A 23,816-nucleotide genomic window follows, 5' to 3' on the forward strand; every position below is an offset into this window, starting at 1 on the left:
AGTGCTCCCGAGAGTGTGTGGGTTCACACCACTGCATGCTCTATGATTAAACAGTAGTGTGTGCTGACAGCTGGAGTGGAAGAGCATGATGCACTGGGGCAGAGTGGATCGAGAAGCTGCCGCCCAGTGGTGTCGAGGAAATGTGTCTTTAGGCCTTGATGCAGTTCCATGATGTTATACCACCCGAGTTGAATCAAATAAATGTCAATTTTTTTGGGGATATATTAAACCATCAAACATCTCCTGCAGAACTGGAGCAGAAAAAAATAATCTCCCTAAAATATCAGTAATTAATTAATTCACTAAGAATACCCTCAATAGATCAAAATGTATTGCATCGACAGGTAGCATCTCTTGTGGATCTGTCAGCAGGTATATAAATGCAACGCCCTCCTCTGCAGTTTTGGTTTTATAGTTTGATTGACAAGGCACACAAAAGATTTGTTCTCGCTTGACTGGAAACACTTTCACTTTTGCAATCCGGTAACCTTTACATAGAGAATATTTGCTCTGAAGCCATTCTGGGACATGAAATTAAGGAAATCACTACATGAAGGGGAAACACGGCAAACAAATTACACTATAATGTAATTTTTTACACTATATAAGACCGTCTAAGGGGGAATGATTTCTTTGGTGAAAGAATACCACTAGTAGTATCAGTAGTCAGCTAGGAAGCGTACTAAAGTATAGTATATAGATTCTCAAAACATTTCTGGAACTCAGCAAGTTGTCCAGTGTAACAAACCCACTGCTTAGCAACATGGATAGAAATAAACTAATTTGGGTGAAATGAGAGCTGTACATGTCATACAAAGGTCCATTTACGATTATGCATGCTCACTTTCTCCGGTTTTTTTCTACAAACCCCTCAGCCAGTCACCTCGTCATCAGCTGTTCTTAAGGTGTCTCGCCTGCAAGGACGTTAGACAGATGCTCAAATAAACACAACCTAGTTTTGCATTCATGCTTGTCATCACTTAATCCTTCTGCAACTGCAAGCGTTGGAGATAGCACATTCATTGCTAACTGGCGTTGACCTCGCATCTAAAGACAACGGACCATAGTGCACTTAGACACCAAACACTTGACAGCCTGAAAACTGAACTCAACACACTGAACTAATCACGTGTATCTGAATGGCACAGTGGGGCAGGCCTGTTAATTAGTAAAGAGTGTTAACTACTCTTACCTTTCTAAGTTAATGAAGCATTTGGTAACCTGTATCCTTTAGAGTTCCTGTAATCTGAGGTTTACGATGAGGCCCAAAATCTAGTGTGAATCATTTTAAGTGAAGTATCCAGATGTGCACAGCTGCTCTGGTCACTTGCAGGTACAAGTAACCATTAGCAGTGCACTCCTTTTTGATGATTGATGAAAATATTATTTTATTTATTTCATAAATTGCTGATAGTGGAAATGCAGACTTCCGCCATGATGATCTGGGTTGAGTCTTTAGCCCACTGTTTTCTACTGCTGCTGCTGTTTCTAGTCTTACCTCTCTGTATATCTACAATGATATTATCTGTATTACTGTCCAGACTTTAACCCATTTTATTCTTTTTCCAGTTTACGTTACCCCAGTGGCTGAAGGCCTACTGGTTGTGCTGTGATTAAAGATGGAGGACAAATTAATGAATGTCTGCTGACTGTTACTATACAATAAAGCATGATCCTATTGAGATTGAGACTGGAAACGTTTTCTTGGCGAAATATCAGCCTTCAGAATCAGTTATAAAAACATGGTTTGAGTCTGTGTAGTGATCTAACAACGTTCATAGCATATCCTGTAGGTCTTTGCAAAAGTCATTTAGTCCGGTAGTCTAATCAGAACACATCTGGAGAGATCAAAACAAGCTGCAAATAGTTACTTACAGCAGTTTTTGCTAATTGCTATTTGCAGTGGTGGAAAGTAACTAATGACATTTACTCAAGTACTGTACATGAAAGTACAGTTTTGATGTACTTGAGTATTTCCATGTTAAGATACTTTACACTTCTACCCCATTACATTTTGCAGGAATATATTGTACTTTTTACTCCACTACATTTATCTGACCGTTTTAGTTAGTTTAGTGATAATGAACTACCAAATAGTAACGTATATAAAGTGTGCTTGGTAAAATAAGCTTTGCCTCGACCGGTTACAACATTAGCCTAATACTAATAAAAATAATAATAATAATAATAATAACTACTAATAATGTTATAGTACTTTTATTCATTTTTTTGCAAATATACTTTGATATTTGTATTTAAGTAAACTTTATAACAGTATTTTTTGCAGTGTGATATTGCTACTTTTACTTAAGTAAAATAACTAAATACTTTTTCCAGAACTGGTTCCACCATTTACCAATACGTTATCTTAGTTCCCACAGAACCTTGTACGGAGCAAAGCGGGACATGCAGCACAAGAATTCAGTTTTTCTGCCATGAAGTTTTTTTTTTTTTACCTCATTGTTTTTGCTTTCCAATTAGTGGCCAAGTGTTCCATTTGTATGAGATTGCAGAAGCTCTCCTTATCCCCCAGACTTTACACTCCCACGACTACATCACCTGTTGGAGCATGTTCGGTCACTTCCCAGCCTCTTTGTGTTTGCACAGGATGATCGAGCAGGTTTGGTTTCATCGTGTAATCTGATTACCTGCTGAAAGATTTGATGCACCTCATGTTCACCTATTAATGGCAAGGCCAGAAAAGGATGTGTCCTAAGCTTCCCTGTATTTGCCTTTTTATTGCAGTATCATTAACAACCATTGTCAGGTTAACTGAGCCGTGACAGATGGAATTTTGTTTGACTCTTGCCTGCCGGTAGCTTGTTTCAGCAGTTTCTTGGCATTAAGATGCAACTGTAAACAAAGTAATTTTTTGTGTGGTATTTTACTTGATAATTACTTCCCTGGAAAATCCCCAGAAGACGCACTCTTTTGTAGACAATATGTTTAATTGAGCAAATTAGAAAGAGTCCATATTGCACAGCAGCTGTGTACACACACAGTGGAATCTGCACGGCACCAGGAAAGGGATGCAGTGAGAATTGTGAGTTTAAAAAAAAAAAAAAAAAAACTTGAGAGAGTCAGAAGGCCTCTGTGCCAAAGCAGTGGCTTTTCAACACAGATGCACATAGTTAACGTGTGTGAAACCTCAGTCCCTCGCTGATCAACCGGGCTGCATTGATTCTCCAGCTGCTGGCACATTGCTGACTTTCATTTTCAACTTTTCATTTTCTTTTATTACTGGGTTTGCATGGATGATATGGTTGGTGGCTTCAGCCTTTGAAATGGCAGAGAATTATAGTCACTCGCAGGAATTTTGGAAAAAAAGCCTCCTTGGATCACTCATTCAGACCCATGTTCTTGCAAAGATGGCACAAGGCTTAAAACACCAAGAATTACTGAGGTGGTTGGCATTTAAATTAGGCAGAGTGATAATGATGATAAGATTCTGGTAGAAGGTTGGCAGGCGCTGGCTGTCTGTCAAAACCATTTGGTAGCAACAAGAAGTGCGTTTGTACACACTTTTACTTAAACTACTGTAAAATGAAAGTGGGAATAAAATCTAATGCACAAACATCCACTGACTTTTTCCCCAGTTTGCAGTCAATCAACTTTCTTATCAGATTATTTTAAATTAAACTGTCCCATTTCACATAAAACATCAGATTTATGTTGCTATCTGATCCTGCGGGGCTTTAACAGATCTGTACAGTTCAGTTGTACAAGTTCACATTGGGTCTACATGGTAAATTTGACTGGTGTACAGCAATCACAGTGTATGTGCAAACTGTAAAAAGAGCATGTGGCAAAGTGACATTTCAGGACAGATTAATACCATCTTAAACTGATTATTTTCATCATTGATTAACCTGGCAATCATAATATTAATTGTTTGTAAAATAGTTTAAATATGTTAATTATCTAAAAACATTATCATATATGTCCGACCAACACACCAAAATCCAAAGATCAGAACAGTGATATAAGTCAGAGATAAGCAGCAAATCCTCACATTTGAGAAGGTGGAACTAGCAGCTATTTAGTATTTTTGCCTGAGAAGTAACTTAAAACAATTCCGTCTTAATGCACAACTATAAATAATGCTTCATAGATGGCTGAAGTCTTGACATCAAGTCGAGACAAGCCTCTTCTTAAAGTAGCTTCTTTAACTCATACAATCTCTCATTCATTCTTTTGGAAAATATTAAACCAGTTCCTGGGGTTTACTTTCTATATTCTAAAACCCTATTTGCTCGGGACTAGTACTATCTGGGGACCTCTAGTAATTTGTCATAATTGCGGAGGTTGTCTGTGATCTTAATCTGCCATGTCCGTAATTTGTAAAGTAAAAATTCCACCGCAATTGACCTAACATATTTCACCAAACACAGAGGTTGTGTGATAATATAACCTGTGTTAATGGGCATCTCTGTGATTCGGGGTGGTATTGACGGCATCGGAATGATAAATGAAAGTTTTGACAGATGCCTTGACATTATATATGGGGGATAATAATAAGTTAATTTGAGTAAAATACAGCTTTAGCTTATCCCGTGTGAATGTGTCGTTTGAGACACAGATGTGGGTGGGTCATTTCTAAATCACATGAGGTCCCCTGGTACTTCTAGTCCCGTGCGAATAGGGCTTAAGACAAAGCACTTTCTATTAGAAATTGAAACCTTCATAATTTTAACTAAGGTTAAACGATTACTTTGTGAACACAGAAAAAAACTACAGCTTCCATGAAAATGTAGAAGCGCTGCAACAAGGTTTTATCCATATCCAGAAGAGCTCTTTTAAAGGCTTATTTATTTATTTTACTTTTATTTTTAGCTGTAATCTGCTGTCTGAAAACTTCTACCCTGCTCAGTCTTCTCTGTCCTGCTGCAATTATAGACATGCCTAAAGTCATGGCAACCCCTCGACTCGTCTCTTCTGTTGCACCATTAAGTTTAACGCGTGGTGTTCTATAGTTTATGGGAAATGGTGTTCATCAAAGGCTGTGAAAAAAAAAAAAAAACTGAAATATTTAATTAAAAATAATATCAGATTGTTTAGTTTTTTGCCCTTCTCTAAACGTATGCAGTGAAACAGGCAACACACTGCTGAGTGAGTTGTAGTTATTAGCATAGTTAGAAATGTTAATAGGATTTTGAAAAGGTTAGTTTTACTTCGGAACCCTTAAGTTCTGTTTTCACTTTGGCTCTTTATAGTTTAATGGACACATTGTATTACCGCTAGTGCGTTCACAACATCCGATATTGATAGAAAGAAAAATATCCTAAACTTGAATAACCAGCATTCACCTAAATGTCTATGGTTATTAAAGTGACTTATCCTGACTGATTTCTACCTTTCAGGTCTGGTAGAGATCTGCTTGATGCATCCCCTTGATGTAGTGAAGACCAGGTAAGCCACCCATTCTAACTTAACAACTCGTACATGAACTCATATTTTGTGTAACTTTGACATATAAGCTGCTTACAAGAAAGCCATTTTAGGTCCACATCTGCTTTGAATCCTCTCGGTGGGTATTTGGGCCTGTGTAGTTAAGTTCCGAGCATACCAGGTCTTTTTTTCCCCAGCTGGCCAGCTCTGCACTCATTCTCCGCACAAGTGGGCACCGATGCCAAGAGCCTTTGACATTTTGTGGAAAATGAAATGCATCATTTACCCATTCATTTCCCAATCAATGTTAACGTTAGATGTTTTTATGTTTCCAAATCCCTCACATTTTTAAACTTAATACTTAATTTAAGAATAAAGAATCCAACTTTTTTTTTCTTCTTTCCAAACGGCCTGCGGTTCTTGTGAAAGAAGGGGACATGCAGGATAAATCCGATGCCACTAAATGCACTCGCTGTGTCTAATAGCTTGTTTTCCTTTACCATCTCCTGTTTGCGCGTTATGCAAGAGTGGCAGCAGTCTGGAGCTGTTGAGTGATCAGGAGCCTCACACCACAGTGTCTCAGCCGGCCATAAACAGGTCGTGGGCTACTACTAAAGCTTTATAGTCTTTCACAGGCCTAGCCAAGACCTCTTAGCCCCCCCCCTGCCCCATTCACTACTTGTCAGTAAATTGTGCTGCTTTTTCTGTCATTTACGGCAGCAGTTTCTTGGTAAATAAATTGCTTGGCGTGCCTTTTTGAAAAAAGTGAGGTGGTTGCACTTTGAAGGCAGTGCCACCACCAGAACACAGAGAAGGAAACGCAGGGATAAAAGCCAGGGGTGAGCAGTGTTGTATTAGTCCGATATTTGATACTTTGAAGGCACACAGTGTGATTTATGCTCATGTGTGGAAGCTATTGGGGTTTATTACAGGTAAGGCTTGAGCTCTGCCTGTCCGTCCTCACACGGGGTCAGGGTTAAAAGTGCACTCACTGTTTTCTTTGTAATGCTCTTCCTTGAAAAGTGGTAGCGGTAAAAGCTGCTTTAAAACTGGACAGGTTTATCTGTTTTCTGTTTGTGTTGCCATGTGTTTATGTTGATATGCGTTCTGTTGCTGAGAATGGGTCTGTGTAAATTGATTCCTTTTGGTCTTGGCTCTGGGTTTTGTTTGGCATCTCAACAAAATGAAAAACCAGAATAGTCTTTCTTCTTTTTAATTGGGAGCATTAGATGATGTTAAAAGTGTCTAAACAATGGGAGGTTGCTCCTTATTTTGATTGACAGACAGACAGCCATACACACAGAAACAAACCATACACGTGTAGATATGCATGCATACTTTACATGCATGTTCACACACTTAACATCCACACATGAATTCATAAACCAAACATACATACCAGCTAATTGGGACACTGAGGGAGCTGAAATCTATTAGCAGGAACCTTGGAGCCAAGAGTCAGACACAGACACACCTCCACTGGGTCTCTCTCTCTCTCTCTCTCTCTCTCTCTCTCTCTCTCTCTCTCTCTCTCAGGCATGGCTCTTATTAGGCACTGGCTCCTGCTTTAATGTCCACTGGTCCAAATTGAACGGCAACTGGAGTAAATTTACTTTTTTCCACCAACTTAGAATCAAAGGGATTTCTCCCCTTTTTATTTCTCCCTCTTTTTCCTTTTTTTGCAAGGTAAACTTGACTAAATGTGTACCTGCCTGGGAGCTGATGTTTACTGATGTTAACCCATTTTCCAAATGAGGGTTTATCTTTCCCCTCTTTCTCTGAGGAGGAGAGGGCAGTGAATTGCAGATTTAGGATTAACGGTTGGGTAGAGGTACTCCACATCAAAAAATGTCAAGAGCATTTGGCAGCTGTTTCCTTTAAACAAATACTGATTCACCCTCTTAGACGACTGCTTTGGCAGATAACTGTATAGCTGTGTTCCACAGATTTGGAAAACGGGTGATCTATAACTTCCATCATGATTTATAGCGTAAAATCTGGACTACTTATATATTTAAGATATTTTTAAAGCACAGGAAAGCAAGTCCATTATGAAAATGAATAGCTCAGGATTTCTATTAAAAATACTGATGGGCAAAAATGCTTTTGGGAAATGATAGCAAGTATTTGACTAGACCACACTGGACTTTGCTTTAGATATGGTAGGTAAAAGTCTTTTCACATGATTCACTTTTTGCCTTTGTTGTTGCACTTTTCCTCCCTGTTGCGTGCTCACTGACCAGTCGAGCCATGACCCCTGTTACTCACCTTTGCTAACAAGTACATCTATCTTACATCTGAAGGACTCCTGCAGAGCCCACTTTCTATCGAGTTGAACGTGAACAAATTCCTATTGGCCATTTTGACATAAGTACATGGATGCAACAAACAAGCTGGTATGTGTTCAGTGTCTTGCTTAAGACTTCTTTTACTGGAAAATTGGCTAATAGCATCAGTTGTTGTGTGAATTTACCTTTTTTTATCAAAGAGGACAGTACCACTAGTAGGACTGCAACTAACTAAAGTATTTTAATCATGAATTAATCGCTTGCTAGATCAAATTTCAGGAAATGGTGACATATGCCCATCTCAAGTGCTTGTTTTGTCTGAAATAAAAGTCCAAAACCCAAAAGATATTCCATTCACAATGATATAACAGACAGATAAAAAAATTTTGATTATAGAAGTTCTTCAGTTTTGTTTTCATTGAGAATGCACACACAGAGATGCAGACCAAATACAGAGTGTGTCTATACATGCACATTGGATTGGATGAAGGCAAAATAGCCCAAATCGTTTGTGGAATAAAGCATGGTATGTTGGTGAAGAGTTGTGTGCCATGATTAGTTGTTGTGAACAAAATTTCAAGTTTAGGACAACTATTCATTATCCATGTAACATTTGAGACGGGTCAGTTTCTTGTTCTTGGCAGCTAATCCAGAAATTCAAGTTAATCTAAAAAATTTAAACCTTTTTGTCGTTGTGAGTCACTCTGCATCATAATCGGCCCATGTAAATGTACCATACTTCACATAAAGTAAACCGTTAATTGCCCCTGACCCTCCCCTCTTCCATGGGTTGGGACAGGAATGTTGGGGGGTGAAGATGGAGGGTGCGATGCCGTGTGGGGAGGGAGGGAAGTCGTCAGTTTAGCAGAGAGAGACAGTGGGACCGGAGTTACAGCTTTTCATTAACCTGGAAACCACCTAGTTACATGGTTCATGGGCTGGTCTCAGCTCACTTGGAGGTAACAAAGGGTGTCGGGCGGCACTTTCTGCGGGGGACTGTGCGCTCGGGGCACCCCATCTGACTCTGATCAGGTTCTCCCTCTCATTAGAGAGTTACACTGAGCCTGCATTTCCCTTCATGTCGAGATCCTGTTACATGGAGCTCCACCCTTATACACATGCATGCACAAACATACTCGCGATCATCTGAAAGCAGCTTCATTATCGCCCCTTTCACTTCCGCCCAAAGAGTGAAACCACGGCTTCTTCGTGTTTGTGTCTCCCTGAGCAACTCTTCCTGTCATCGTGAACTTCCTGGAGTTTCTACCACGTGCACGTGATCTGTGTTTGCCCCAACTATGTATTCTGTGCAAAACTGAGCCACTCCTCTGCCTCTGTTCTCCCTCTGCACCCACCCTTTCTTTCTCTTTCGTGCTTTCCCATTCTGATTTGTCCTTTTTCCCCTGCTCCTCGTCTTTTTTTCTCTCTGATAGCCACTTTTCATCCAACTTTTTTTTTTTTTTTTTTTTCTCCCACTGAACATTTACTGTCTCCTGTTTTTAAATTCTGTCTTCTATGATTTTAGCTTTTCTGTTAGCCTGTTGTTGAATCAGATACTACTACTACTACCAGCGAATATAAACCATATTACTGTATATAACTTCATCAACACCATGTTGAGTGCATTGTTTAAACTTCCATCATTCCTTCTGAATTAGAGATGCAACGACTACAACTTTCTAGGCCGATTCCGATTTTCTTTGAGTTAGGCCAGCCAATACCGATTTTAGCCGATTCCGATTTCATTATTTCTAACCACTTTACAGCACACACAAATATTTTCTATTTTTTCTTTAATAGAACATTTTGCACAGAACATAGAACATTTGAACAGATAATGGATCACTATGAAATAGAACTATATAAATTACTCCTGGTGTGGGAAATTCACACACATCTAATGTGCAATGTTAGAACCATTTCCTTCTTTTCACATCCAATATCCAACAAAATAAAATGTGATTTTGGTTTTTGGTGTCGTCCCTCCACGCCCTACTTTTTCCTTGCAGGTGTTGCATATTGCAAACTTGTTATCTTCTGCACACACGCTGAAGAATTTCCAAACAGCTGACGTGTTGCAGGTTAATTCACGAGGTGCTGTCGTATCCGTGTGTGTGTGTGCGTCCTTGAGAACTGTAACTCGTATAACTTATGGTGTCAGTTAATTGTAGCGTTGACCGGCATGAAATCGGCATATGTCAGACTGACCTGCCGGTCGCCGGTCATGGCCGAGCACGTGAAAACCGGCCAATTCCGGTCACCGGCCAGTCTGTCGGTGCATCTCTATTCTGAATTTGTAGTTTGTTGATTGATTATGTAAAGTTTTCTTTAAATCTGTTGTACATGTGTTTTCAGAAGATTTGTATTGAATTATTGTATTGTCTGACATGGCTGTCAGTCATTGCAAACCTCCTAAGCCTGCCAGTAGCCTGTTACAAGCCTGATTACAAAAACCTGGTACTGGCCCTTGCTCGCAACAGTAGCCATGGCAACACTTCCTCCATTTGGTCACAGTGCGCATGAAAGTGTGTCCCATTTGGGGGGCTTGAAAGTGATCTTTGATGAGGCCTTTGACAGATGACGTCCACATTTTTTGGGGGAGGGGGGACGTGTGACAGCGCTGAGGATGGCCCAAAGGCTTCACCCCTCCCTCCCACCTCTGTTTGCCCCCAACTGCTTGGTGAACCCCGGTGCACTTATGGAGGAATCCCTGACACAACCCTCAAACAGCAGGGCACAAAGCAGCAGCAGCCTGATAGCTGATCTCGCCTTGTAAAGGAGCAGGCAGGTCAGCGGTCGTCAAGCCACCTCCTAATCCCTCCGGCGCTGTGAGACTGCAGGGCAAGACTTTACGCACAGTGTAAAGCCAAAAACACATGCAGCGTGCGTGTAGGATGAACCCAGCTCAGTCTGTGTGCATCGCTTCAGTGCACAAGCATGAGTAACGGCAAGTCCAGTGCAAAAGGTGCAGAGCAAGTCCTTTCACGAGAGCAGCAGAGCAGCATTTTTGGCAAGTTTAAAAAGCTTTGAAGTCATGATCGTTGCCATGGTATAGATGTCTAAATCAGTATTCGAATGCTTCCTTTTTGTTTTTATTATTATGTATGCATCACCCCAAAAAAGCCCGAATGGCCAATTAAATAAGGAATAGTAATCCCACATTATTCATTTAGGCATCAACATTAATTATAATTTGTTATTCTCAAAGGGTGTGTGTGTGTGTGTGTGTGTGTGTGTGTGTGTGTGTGTGTGTGTGTGTGTGTGTGTGTGTGTGTGTGTGTGTGTGTGTGTGTGTGTGTGAGAGAGAGAGAGAGAATGGGGCATCCTGGTGGTCCCAGCAGTATATGATGTAACTTCATCGTCGTTTCTTTTCACCTTTTACCGTTGTCAACTATCTAATAAAAGGAAAAAGGCCAGAAATATAAACTTTTAAAACCTAACCCATTACGTTTAATGTTGTGACAGATGTTGCTGCAGATGATGTAACTAGCAGTCACAAATGGATGATTAAATTAAAGATTACAATTAAAGATAGAGGTGTGTGTGTGTGTGTGTGTGTGTGTGTTGTACCGTAGCACCTGTAATCATTATCAGTGAAGGGGTTCACATTCCAGTACACTAATTACAGAGTGGAGGCATTGTGTGCTTTGATTTCACTAGACCCTGACTGTGCTGCAACCACAGTGCTCCCCCCTGCTGCCCCTTCTCTCTCTCTTTATTTCTGACTCTCAAAACTCACACATGTATGTCCTTTATCCCGCCTTCATCACCCCTTTGCCAACCTATTTGCAAGCAGCTCCTTGCACTTTCAAGTGTTCAGAGTTGTTTGGCAGTTTCAAATGGCACGACTCTGTGTTCACTGAACAACCTTAGCTCTTTCACTCATTCAAACTATTAAAGCATGTGAGCTTGCTTTGCTTTTTGGCATCTACGTAGTGCCTGAAGCACAGCCACAATTTATTTCCCTTTTGCTGATGCAGTTTTGATAATCCAAAGTGTTGAACAGACACTTAAGGGCTCAGCATGGTCCTTGCGCCCAAACTTAATGTGCACATATTCACACAAGTCATGCTCTCGTGCTGGTAGGAGTCGCCATTGCTCTCCAAAATGGCACAGTGGACGAATCTACGGCAAGCACACAAGAAGGCTGCTGTTGAAGTTGATAAAAGCAGGAAAAGCTTCATGTGATGTCGCTTTTGTTAAAGCGTTCACAATGGCTGTATGTGGCCATTGCACAGCACATGTGTTGTTTCCTTCTGCCTGCTTCTTCATTCTTTGCATCTTTAAAAATACGTTTGCTCTATGGTTGCCGGTGTGTTTATTTAAGGAAGGTGGAAGAAAAAGTGATTGGCTCCTGGTTACCACACAGACCAACAAGCCAATCATCAATAAGACACACTTGTCACGGATGCAGATCGCAACGTTTCCAAGATTGAGTGGCATGCTCCAGGTTTGCGGGCCAGCCGCAATTACTTGTGTAATGGCAGAGGTTTGCTGGCATGTGCAGAATTGCAAAGGACAGGGCACAAACATTACAGCAGGCCTTGCACTTCTTCCGTCATTGCTCAATCTTTGCTTCAAAGGCCTAGGTACACTGCTTATGTATTACAAGCTTGTTTATAAACCTTTGCATGGTTGCTACTTTCAAAGGTCTGCATCACTGACTGGATCCATAATACTTTATGTCATTCATGCTGCACTTAAAATCCATGGATCTAAGGTACAGGATCTGGTTGGCGTCCAGCAAAAGTGGCTATAGTCTTCCTCTTTGGTTCTTACTCAGTAATACCAGTTAAGGACAGAGTAGTAGTATTTCTCTGACAAAGATGTATATGTCAGATAAATGATGAAGGGGAAGCTAAATGGAGAAAGAAGACGGAAAGAAAGATAACCATAGTGGTAGCCTTTTACTTAGGTCCCTCTTTATCCATGAATGGTTGGGCGATGTTTTTTTTTTTTTTTTCTGCTCATCAGTCTGCCTTTACATAACAATATACGGCTCCATACAAAATTAGTGTCACCAAACACCTAACCAAGTTACAAATGTTTATATGGAATAAAGAATATAACAGGGAGCTGAAATTACCCATTTTATAGCAACAGTGAAGGCCTCTGTAAAATCTCATTTGTTTTGGCGTCTGTGGGATTCTTGGTGGCGCCCACAGCAGAGTTCTGTGTCTTGGCCTCTTGAGATGGGGTCTAGACAAGATAATGCAGTGCAGTTTAGTTTAGATTAGTGAATCTCTGGTTTCTCTTTGGAAGCATGCGGGCCAGTTGACTTCTGTCTGGAGCGCACTGTGTTATAGCCAGTGGTTACCTGCTGTCAGGGGAGTCTCCAAAATCCTGCATCCTCTCCTCACATCAAAGCGGCTGTTACTGTCACTGGCCCGGACCAGTCTATCACCAGGTAGTCCTGACCTAGCTTGTCTGGCCCGCCATCATCTGTCATAGCTTCTGTTTTTTCTCTGTTTTGCATCTTTCTCCTACATTGAAATTGTGAATCAATCTAGTTTGGTTCCTGTTAAAGATCTATGAGGAATGCTCGCTAAATTGTGGAAAACCAGTTTTTATGTTACAGTTAGACTGTTATATATATTATATACATATACACTCTATAATTAGGACGATTGCTCAAACATTAGCACCATAATTTCAGTTAACAGCATTTGGCAGAGGTTAAGAGATCTCCGTTTAAACACCCAAGAAATCCAACCACTTACTGGAAATGTCAGTAAGATTACTCATTTTTTCCACCTATCTGCTCCACTTCATTAGCAGCTTTCTAAATTTGCTACGGTCCTCTCTAACATATCAAGTGATCTGTCAGTCAACCAGAAGTTTGTAATGCTCAGACCAACATCTAAGTCTCAGTCTAGGCCTGTCGTCGTGCTGTTTTATGCAGCTCCTTTCCTGCTCTTCCACGCTAACACAGCCTGATCTCGGGTCATAGAGGTCACAGTATATGAGCAGACATCTGGAGCGGCAAACTAGTCCCAAAACCACCATAGGGAATCGGAGGAGTGCGTTTTATCGGAGTGAGAAAGAATCCAGAGTGACAGAGAGATGTCGTAGCACTTTTTACAGCCAGAGGAACTTTTTCTCCCTTATCCACACCACGGCCTGCTCCATAATCCGGGCTGTCCCAGGTCCAGTGTGTTTGTGGTGCGGGTGAAACCCAACCTGGCCTGGTCCAGATCAAGCTCTGGCTACCTGCCGTGTCACAAGCGCCAAAGGTTTATAACTTCCCCTCTGCTCCCATCTTTCGTCTTCTTCCCCTCAACTTTATTTTCCTATTCCTCTCTCCAAAGGTCCGTCTTTATTGGCCTCCGCCTGCCACGCTCAAACACTTTTCCCTTTAACAGTTTGAATCCATGACGGGATTCAATCTATCAATATTTGTTTTATTGCTTGCTCGTTTCCCCCATGTTATTGTGCAGGATGGAGGTCAGTTGAAATCAACATTATTACATTTATTTGGCAGATGCTTTTGCCCTAAGTGACTTACAATAAGATCACGTAGGAGCAAGAGCTAGATATCAAACATTTGGATGGTATCTCTTTTTTAAACAAATAACTAAAAGCATGCTTAATACTTAAGAGATCAAGTGTCATACTCATTGTTTTATACTCTTATTACTCTATATAGGGCTGGGCAATATATCGATATTATATCTATCATGATATGAGACTAGCTATCGTCTTAGATTTTGGATATCCTAATATTGTGATATGACATGAGTGTTTTTTCCTGGTTTTAAAGGCTGCATTACAGTAAAGTGACTTACCAGACTGTTCTAGCTGTTCTGTTATTTGCCCTTTCCCCACTTAGACATTATGTCCTCATTAATGATGATTGTTTATCTAAAATCTAAGTGTGAAGATATTTTGTTGAAGCACCAATTGTCAACCCTAGAATATCGCTGCAATATCGATATCGAGGTATTTGGTCAAGAATATCGTGATATCTGATTATATCCATATAGCCCAGCCCTAACTGTATAAGTCAACACACATTTTACTCACTGACAGTCAGCACTGTAGTCAACCACAATGTCAAAAAAGCAGCATTTAGATCTAAAGGGGACCCATTTTATTTTTGGTTACACTTATTTACCCTGAAATAGGATTGGATGGCTAAAGTCACGATTGGTCGCATTTGTCATGTTGGACCATTTAAGTCGGAAAAGTGCTCTTAACCTCATGTACCATTTGCAATGGACTTCCACCATCTTTATGATCCTGCTCATTAAAATTAATTGTCTGGCTGTAAAAAATAGATTTCCCCTTATGTTGCCTTCTGGATTGTCTTATGCACTTCAGATCTAACATGAGAAATTGCTGAACTTTCATCCTTTCCCCTCGGTAATTAACTTTTTTTTTCTTCAATCATATATTTTGTCTCTCCGTCTTTTTCTTTTTTTTCGTCAAAGCACTTTGCATTCCTAGAGGAAAGGCATTAGTATATCAAGGCTCTCACTGTAGCAACCAGTCCAAATACACAGCAAAACATATAACTCATATTGTTCATACTTGCAGAAAAAGGCACTTTTTGACATACTACAATAGATAGCATAAGATGACTACCTGTAGATATGGTCATTACTTCTTTATATAGTGCTAATTTATATGTCTGAATAGCTATAAATATGATTTTGTATCAGTCGTATTAGACCCTAAATTTTAAAGTGAACAAGTCATCAAAAAGTGCCACTGAGGGAATACCCCTCCATTTAATAGGGCATAGTTTTAAGAGATCTCCTAAAAAGCATGGCCTGCCCTTTTAAAAGTAGGCCCATCAGGCCTGTGCCTTTTGATCAAACCCCCCTACCCCTTTCCCATAGGCATTTTTTTTTTAACACCACCATTAATGAGCCTCACCTCAACATCTCGTCCACTGTGAGGTGACAGCCCGTCTTGTTGGTCCCCGTTCGCGCCCATTACCATCGGGGTCTGGGAGCGGACACAGCTTTGTATGCCCCTCAAACGCCGCGCTCCTGTCCATAAAAAATACAAAGAACGGGGCTCTAGCCTGCTACTCCACCCTCATTTACCTTTTTGACTTCTTGGTGGACGCCTAGAATTTGTACTTTTATAGGCAGTGGAGGTCAGGTGTGCGAGGTCTTCAGGATTATTTACCCCAGAGTAGTTGTCTCGTTCACAGCAGCACCAACCTGCCCTCGCCTTCACCCTCACCTGGGCAGCTCTGGGCCTGTAAAGCACAAAGGGGGAGAGTGGGATATGGAAAGGAAAGGAGGGGTACTCTTGATGAACTCACAGATCTCATCACCTCTGAGTATACTGTATCTCCGCTGGCTTTCGCTGATGATTGAAGGACATGTTGTAAGCAATGTGTTTTTAAAGAAGCCCCGGGGTTTTCTTTGGGTCTTCTGTCTGCGGAGTTTACAATCCCCACGGCTGACTCCAAGGCCAAGTTACTCTGCCAGAGCCATGGAGGCTATCTTGGGCTCTTCTTTAGCCAACCAGTATATCTTCTTACTCACTGTGGCCCTATTAACAGAAACTAGAGCTTTTTGTCTGTACAAATCCTCTAAAACAAAACATTCAACCAGGACTTACGTACTTTGAGCTTTGAGTCTTATTTTCCACTGTTGGTTGCTGTGAAAAGCTACATTAGCAACTTCCTAGCCAGGGGCCTGTCAGTCCCCCTGCTGCCACAAGCTCTTCAGGTCCTCCCTATTATCTCCCACTCCCTTGGCCTTGCTGTTTGGTCCCTGGCTTTTATGGCAGGGTAGGAGAGGGCCATGAGGAAATGAGGTGACCCCGGGGTCATGAGTGGAGTCAGGGGGCTGGAACCGGACCACGGCCCTGCCAACCTCACTCTCTCAGGGCCGGTTTGGGTCGAGGCAGGCAGAGCAAAGGATACAGGGGGAGACTGTGGACAGGGTCCCTTCCATCCTTGACCCCAGCTTCATATGCCTTTAATTAAGCCAGATTTGAATATGTTTACAAGCCCCAGCGGTCTTAAATCTTCCGGGTCTTTGCCCTCCCTCTTTACCCCTTATTCCTCCATCCCCTCATACCCGGAGTCCTTCTTTTTCTTCTTCTCTTTAATATGGTGTCAGACATCTATTTATTATGCTGTTTTAACTGGTTTTCAGGAACGGGTTACAAGCTATTTGGGAATCCACCAAATAGGATTTGAGGGACACCCCTCTAAGATGTTAATCTGTTAGCGATATGAAAGGCCGCTCACCCCACTAAACTCCCCCTCCACTGGAACCTGGGGGCCCTTTATGGCCCCATCAGGCACCCGCATGGACGACTTACTGCTGACCTTGTGACCTGGCAGTTGAAGCCATATGAGGGAATCTTTCTCTTGTCATGTTCCTTCCTTCTCTCTTCACTTCTGCCTCTGTTTCTAACCCTCAGAATTGCTGCTGATGTTCTTAACTATTAACGGGAAAGTGATTAAAATTCCTCAATTATCATCTATCACATTTTGAACCATGCTTTATTTTATTGGTAATTGCGTTATCTCATCAGACCATTTAGTTGAACATGTTCTTTTGTTGAGTTTGATTGTCCAAACCATGTGGCAGTATAATGAGATCTCTTCTTATCGTCTCAATACCTGAAACTCTTTATCTCTAACAGGCACCATTTATATTCATTCTTTCACCCCCAACTGGTCTCTAATGTAAAAGATTTACACACAGCTCACCAGCCTTTATTAGGGTGGTACCAGCGTGTTTGCTACAACAAAAAGTCCTTCGACTGGCTCCATCATATTAAAAATTTACACGTAACTGAAGAGCTGTTACAATTGGCTTACTAGCATGTTAGTGGCCGAAGAGCTTGCTGCAAAAGGCCAGCTGCAAAAGGGAGTTGGGTGGCTAATTGGATCGGTTGGGTTAAATAAATGTTTGAGTTCTCCCCTGCTCTGGGGGGACCTGGTGGTAGGAGCCTCTCATCTTAGCAGAGGAGGAAAAAACGGCAGATGAAAGGGAGAGGGGTGGAAAATAAGGAGGGAAATGAGCTCATTTATGCTAAGATCACATTTGTTCTAAGTGTATTTTACACAGGTGTCACAATGCAATTTACACACACAATGAGCACAATAAAAACAAAGAAAACAAAAAATTAACAACAATGCTAGTAGCTGCTGTAATATTTACGGTTATGGAAGCTTTTAATGAGAACTTTTGTCTTTGCAGGTTCCAGATCCAAAGGGGAACCAGTGACCCAAACAGCTACAAGAACCTGAGTGATTGCTTTCGGACCATCATACGCAATGAAGGGTAAGTTATCCACCGGTCGTTTCCTACTACAGATCAAAAAAGCTCATGAATTACACATAAAGTTTCTTCAGAGCACCAGTGATGTCAGTCCTCTTGTTTCCCAAGTGCAGGGAAGGAATCATTTCTCTTTTGCACTCAGATGGCAGATTTCCTTAGTGTTAAACATTGATGTTATGTTATAATTCCATTCAATTATTACTCTAGTTTTCTTTTAAGGGGCAAGTACTTTTGCAAATACAAAATATAATGATGTAAAGAAAGTTACACAAGGGTTGATGGGAAACACCACAAAGGCTCATCATTGATTTAACTGGTATTTGCTGATGGTGCAGCTTCCATATAATCTGCTGAGGAAAAGATATATGTGTGGAATACATGAATCAAATCATGATACATGATGAATCATACTGCTTTATTCAAATGCCACTGACGGTTATGTTGGTAAGGTGGTCTAGTGGCTGGAAAGCTGAAGGTGTTACAGGTTTGGATGTTTTTAAAACCGCCGTTGTGTCTGTCAACAGCCCACAAAAATATCCTGCAGCACTGAGCGCGCCTTTTCACTCATTGTGCCTCACACTGGAGAGGAGTGCAGCTGTTATTGGCTTAAAACCTAAATGTAAAACTTTTCCCGACTAACTAAAGACAGTCGCCCTGCCATGCTGCCTCCTCATCTGCCTGTCCTGTGACAGGACTGTGAGACAGTGCAGATGCAGGAGAAAGTGGTTAACAATCGCTCTGTTTACGGCGAGCCGACAGCTTTACAGCGGATATAAAGTTGATCTGCTACGAGGTGTGAGTGAGCGCGGGGTGAGAGGCCGGCTAGTGACAGTTGGAAATCCTTTGTTGGCTGTAGTTCAACAGACAGAGCTATCCTGCTACAGTAGCTCTGCCCTCTTCACACACCCCCACACTCACATTACACTACAGTGTGAAATTGAATCCCTTTGTGCCTGCATGCTTTTTGGGTGTGTACTCTGGGAGTAGGTCCGCATGAATTTCCAGAGAACTCTGACATCCTCAAATGGTTGCCAAATTACACCGTATCAACCATGACAGCTTTTTGACTGTAGACTCACTCAACAAAGCCGCGGTATGTGTCGGAGAGTCCCTACAGACGGAAGATCCGCTTTCTTGTCCAACCAATTATCACTAACAGTATATTTTTGCTGAGGCTGTAATCACTCCCCAGTAGCACAACACGGATTACCTCCAGGCCAAACCACTTAGTTATAATTTATACAAATAGCGTTAGGCCCCACTGTTGTAGAATTATTATTAAAAATAAACATTTCCTGTCCGCTCATGGCAGGACCAGGCTAACACCAGGCCTCACTCTCTCTCGGAGGTGATGAAGGAGGAAACCTGAGCTCCTTGCTAGCGCTCTGTGATTAAACTGAAGAAAGACATGGAAATGTGCACATGTGTGACACTAAAGTTAAGACCGTCTGAAGCCTGGACACAATGACTATACTATAAACTTTACATTTTGTATACTAGCAGGATACATTTTGAACGCTTGTAGTAAAGAAATTAATATTATAGTGTGGATTAGTTCTGTTAAAGAACTTAAATTTAATCATTAAGTTGTTATTAAATCTGTAAAATATAGCATGAAATCCTGTAGCTGTGCTCATACGTGTGTGACAGTGTGAACTACGCTCACCAACACGTGGTTGGTGTATTGCCTTACAGGCCACGCTCCCTTTTCTGTTGCATGTGGGTGCAGCAGCATGAGCATGTGTTAAGTGTTTCCGTCTGGAGGGAAACAAAAAGACTCTATTCTCCAGCATTCTTTACCAGTGTGGTATCCACAGACTGGGTCGGGACCCAAAGCACGGCCACAGGAATATTAAAAGCGTCCATGCATTACAGCAGAGCCTTGGCCCGCTTACAGTAGATCAATGACTAATGCCTGGAACCAACAGTGCAGGGTTGAGTGGGGGGGGCTCCAGCTGGGACCACCCATACAAAAGATATATACATTCATGGAAGTGTGAAGAAGTGCAGATTAGCATGTCCACCAGATTATATGTTTGCTACAGTGAAACAGGGATGGTTTGTATGATGATGACCAGCAATTATGTTAAAGGAATATTTCAAAGAACAAAACTTATTTGGTTCTTTGCCAAGAGTTACACGTTTATTTTTCACATTTTTATATGGCTTAAACAAGATCCAACGTGTTAATTAGGGAGCTTCAGAGGTGCTGGTAGTTTAACTCTGGACAGAATAAACTAGCTGTTTCCCTTGGTTTCCAGTCTTTATGCAAAGAGATGGCCCGATACCATTTTTTGATTCCCAATACCGATTCCGATACGCAACCTAAACTTGCATATCGGCCGATACCAAGTACCAATCTGATACCAGTGTGTTATGTATTTTATTATGTTTACTAACTGTATACTACTATCCCTGTATGGATGTGATATTATTTCTTTCTTTGTTGTCAGTCTGACTCAGGTTAAACTCTTTGTGAAACAAACAATGAACGCCACAGAACTTTCTTTTATTATGCAGTTTGACGGAAAAAGAACATAAATAAACTACTTTAACGTAGATTTTCTTTAGGGCTTTATTACGTGGTATCGGATCGGTGCATAAACTCTAGTACTTACCGATACCGATACCAGCGTTTTAGGCAGTATCGGAGAATAATACCAATACCAGTATCTGTATCGGAACATCTCTAGTTGGTGGTAACGTTATATTTATTGTACAGAAATTCTCCTTCAATAATCAATTATCAGTAAGCCACCTCCAATTCCCCTGTCCATAAATGACACCTTTTAATTATATTTTAAACTTTTTTTTGCTTACTTTAGATGTGAATTCATATTTATTTCTGCCTCATGATGTACACCAAAGCAAGTTTTGTGCCTGTATCTCATGAATCCTCGTCACGGCTAATTCTGCGGTGTTGTCTCTGTTGGTGACATTGTCAAGGTTACGTTAAGAGCAGGGTAAAGTGAAAATATTTGCAGATGAAGCACTCTGATTGTTTACATGTTAAAATGTTCCCTGGGGCGGCTCATATTTCCTGCGGATTTACCCACAGGAGTGGTGTGAAAATTAACATGTCTGCTGCTGACGGAAATTATCTTTTGCTTTTATGCATTTACACATGTCAACTGTTAAGAATTCAGAATTAGTGCCTGATGGATATTATTGGTCAGTTTATTTAATCGTTCGAGTCTGTGTAGTCCTTTCAGTGCTACGCTCCTCTCCAGATGGATGGAGGCTGTTAAAAAAGGAAAGGTATATGAAAATAAAATCATACACACAAGTGCATACAAACACACAAATCCATCTATCCCCTCCCTCCCCTCACTCCGTGTCAGGAGGCCATTTGTTTAGGAAAGCCAAATAGGGACTTAGTGTGTACTTTACATTGGAAATCAAATTAGGATTCAAATGATGGCCACTCACTAGAGGCCATATGTGTTCTGTAACCAATTTCACTCCTCCTCCATCACCTGGCGGCTCCGAAGCCTAACCACACCCGGGAAATCTGTGGCCACTATTTGCATGGACAAAGTGAGCAGAGGAAAGGGTCTTCCGTCTGACTGAAATAACTTGTTTACACAAACGATACAAGGGGTTACAGTGTTTCTAGAATTATTTTCTGCAGCAGGGGGAAAGGGTTAACGCTAGGGTTAGGGTTAAAAATGTGTGGCGGTTCACCAGCTGGCAACAGCAATGAAAAATAGTGTAGGTGTTCTGGGTCCCGAGCATTTTCCTGTATGAACAGATTATGCTGGAAGGTGAAAGGTTGTAACGGTAACGTTACCAAAGTGAATACAGTGTGTTGTTTATGTTTAGTAACAGTTTGCTTTATTTGCAATGATTACTCAAAAGCATCATCTGTCTAACAATTGCATTCCAGGATATTTTGGCCTTTCTCTCACAGAAAGAGTTCTAGGCCCTGTTTTACACGAGAACACTCACGGGTGAAAACTTAAGATATTTTATCAGATGGGCCTTTCGTTTAGACAAAAAAACACCCTCCAGAGTGGAAATCTTCAAAACACTCCACCGTCGCGTTCCCGTCTAAAGGGTAAAAACGCAGAAGTCTGCAGCCCCTATTGTTGTGGTGGCTGGCAACCCACCCCATATTTCAATACATAAATCAAAATGTAGAGTGATTACTCGCCCATGGCCACTCCACCGTTGGGTATTCACAGCCTGCCTATACTTGGTCCGGATGGCTTTCAGCTTTGATGATATCTGACTTTTACAGATGGCGTCTTTCTTGTGTGGATATGACGTCCCTCCAGGTACAGGATACTGCTGAAGAAATTTGGGCCGTATGTCTATGTATTTTGACGGGCAGGACTCCCAGTCCACGCCCTGTTGTGCCACCTCCTCGTCTGTCCAGACAAAATTGTCGGCTTTCATGTTTTGGTTTCGCGTTAGGAAGGTTCTACGCAGGCGCGCAGACTTGGTGGTGTTGTGTGGCAGTGCTTCACACTACCACCTAGCCGCCTAGTGTGCATACTACATCATATTTCACACACTTTTGCGTAACCATATGCCACAAATTTCCCTCCCAAAACGCTCGTCTAAACACGGAATAAAAAGTGATAACGCAAGGCCACTTTTTCTCGTCCGATCGTTTTCGTCTAAACATAGCCCTAGAGTTCTTCAATCTTTGGACCTGAATCAAATCTGCTCAGAGTCCATTCAGCTTGACCGATATCACAAAGTGCTAATGAACAATTCCAGATATAAATATGCACTTTTTATACAATTAGTAACAAACAAATATGCTCTAAGGGAATATTACTATCTTTCTTTTATGTTGGTTTTGAGAGCTATGCATCCCCACTTCTGGGAAACGTTTTAAACAGTAAAGGGAATACCGCGTGTCACGTGACTGCGTCTCCTGCAGCAGACCCAAACGGATCGCAGGGTGCGCTAGCTTGTTGTGTCATCTGAGATGAAAATGTTGTACTTGTGCTGTTGTTTAATTTGGTTGTCATGACTTTGCGAGTGATTGACGGCCTGTCACTGTTCCAGTTGTTTTTTTATTATAAAGGGGAGAGAGAGCAGACGAACGATCGTTTGAGTTCAGTGGAGCGCACGGCTGCGCAGAGTTGTGTAATTGCGACTTTGTGACATTTCATACAGTTCCGAAGCAGCAACGGCGATAATTCTGCAGCGGTGGGTTGAATATGCTGTATGTAGCGCAAAACACTGGATTATTTTTGGGTTTTTAGGAGGGATTTTCCTGATCCACAATCCCTTGCTCCAGAGTTGTTATTATGGTGGCTTGATTACCCAGAGCCGGAGCAACTTGTGTAAATTCAGGTGTTGAAAGAAGTTGGCTCTGTCACCTGATCACAAGTGTTTAGATAATTAGTTGTGGTTCACTGCTGTTTTTGTAAGGTGGCCTCCCTGCTGTGGTTTCTGTGCACAGTGGAATGGCCTGTCCTTCTTCTCAGGTTATATTCAGTGGAAATGTGTTCCAGTGAGGTATATTGTCATCTTATTGTATCTGAATATTCTATATGATTTGTATTTAAGCTTTGGGTAACAAAGAAACCCAGATGAACTTTACTCTACTTTCAGAAGACACCTCTCTTGAAAACATCTGTGGTGCATTATCAACGGACTCTTAGACAGAGCCAGTTGGCATGAAGCCATTGGTCAGTTATCGATCCCATCCCAATCTATGGAATATAGATATGCGGTCCACACACAAAAACTTTAGAGTGACTTTTGAGAATCTGAGAAGCTGTCCTCTCTGAGCTCTGCAGGGCTTGTACAAGATGCTGATTTCTTCAATGTAAATAAACCTTTATAATCAAGAAACAGTGTCGGCGGATTCCTGTCCATACAGCAACGCATCATCGATACTAATTAAACTACACCAGCAGAAAAA

General features: G+C 41.4%; 1 protein-coding gene across 3 annotated transcripts in view; it reads left to right on the forward strand.

The window, feature by feature from the left end:
• The window catches only part of slc25a21 (solute carrier family 25 member 21), a 113,227-nt gene that overhangs the window by 61,789 nt on the left and 27,622 nt on the right, over positions 1-23,816 (forward strand). For all 3 annotated transcript variants that reach the window (XM_028565662.1, XM_028565663.1, XM_028565664.1), the window contains 2 exons: positions 5,361-5,409; positions 17,852-17,935. In XM_028565662.1, coding sequence (XP_028421463.1) covers positions 5,361-5,409; positions 17,852-17,935 — 133 coding nt within the window. The remainder of the gene's footprint in view (positions 1-5,360; positions 5,410-17,851; positions 17,936-23,816) is intronic.

This window comes from Perca flavescens, chromosome 20 (genome assembly GCF_004354835.1).
Source record: "Perca flavescens isolate YP-PL-M2 chromosome 20, PFLA_1.0, whole genome shotgun sequence".
NCBI lineage: Eukaryota > Metazoa > Chordata > Actinopteri > Perciformes > Percidae > Perca > Perca flavescens.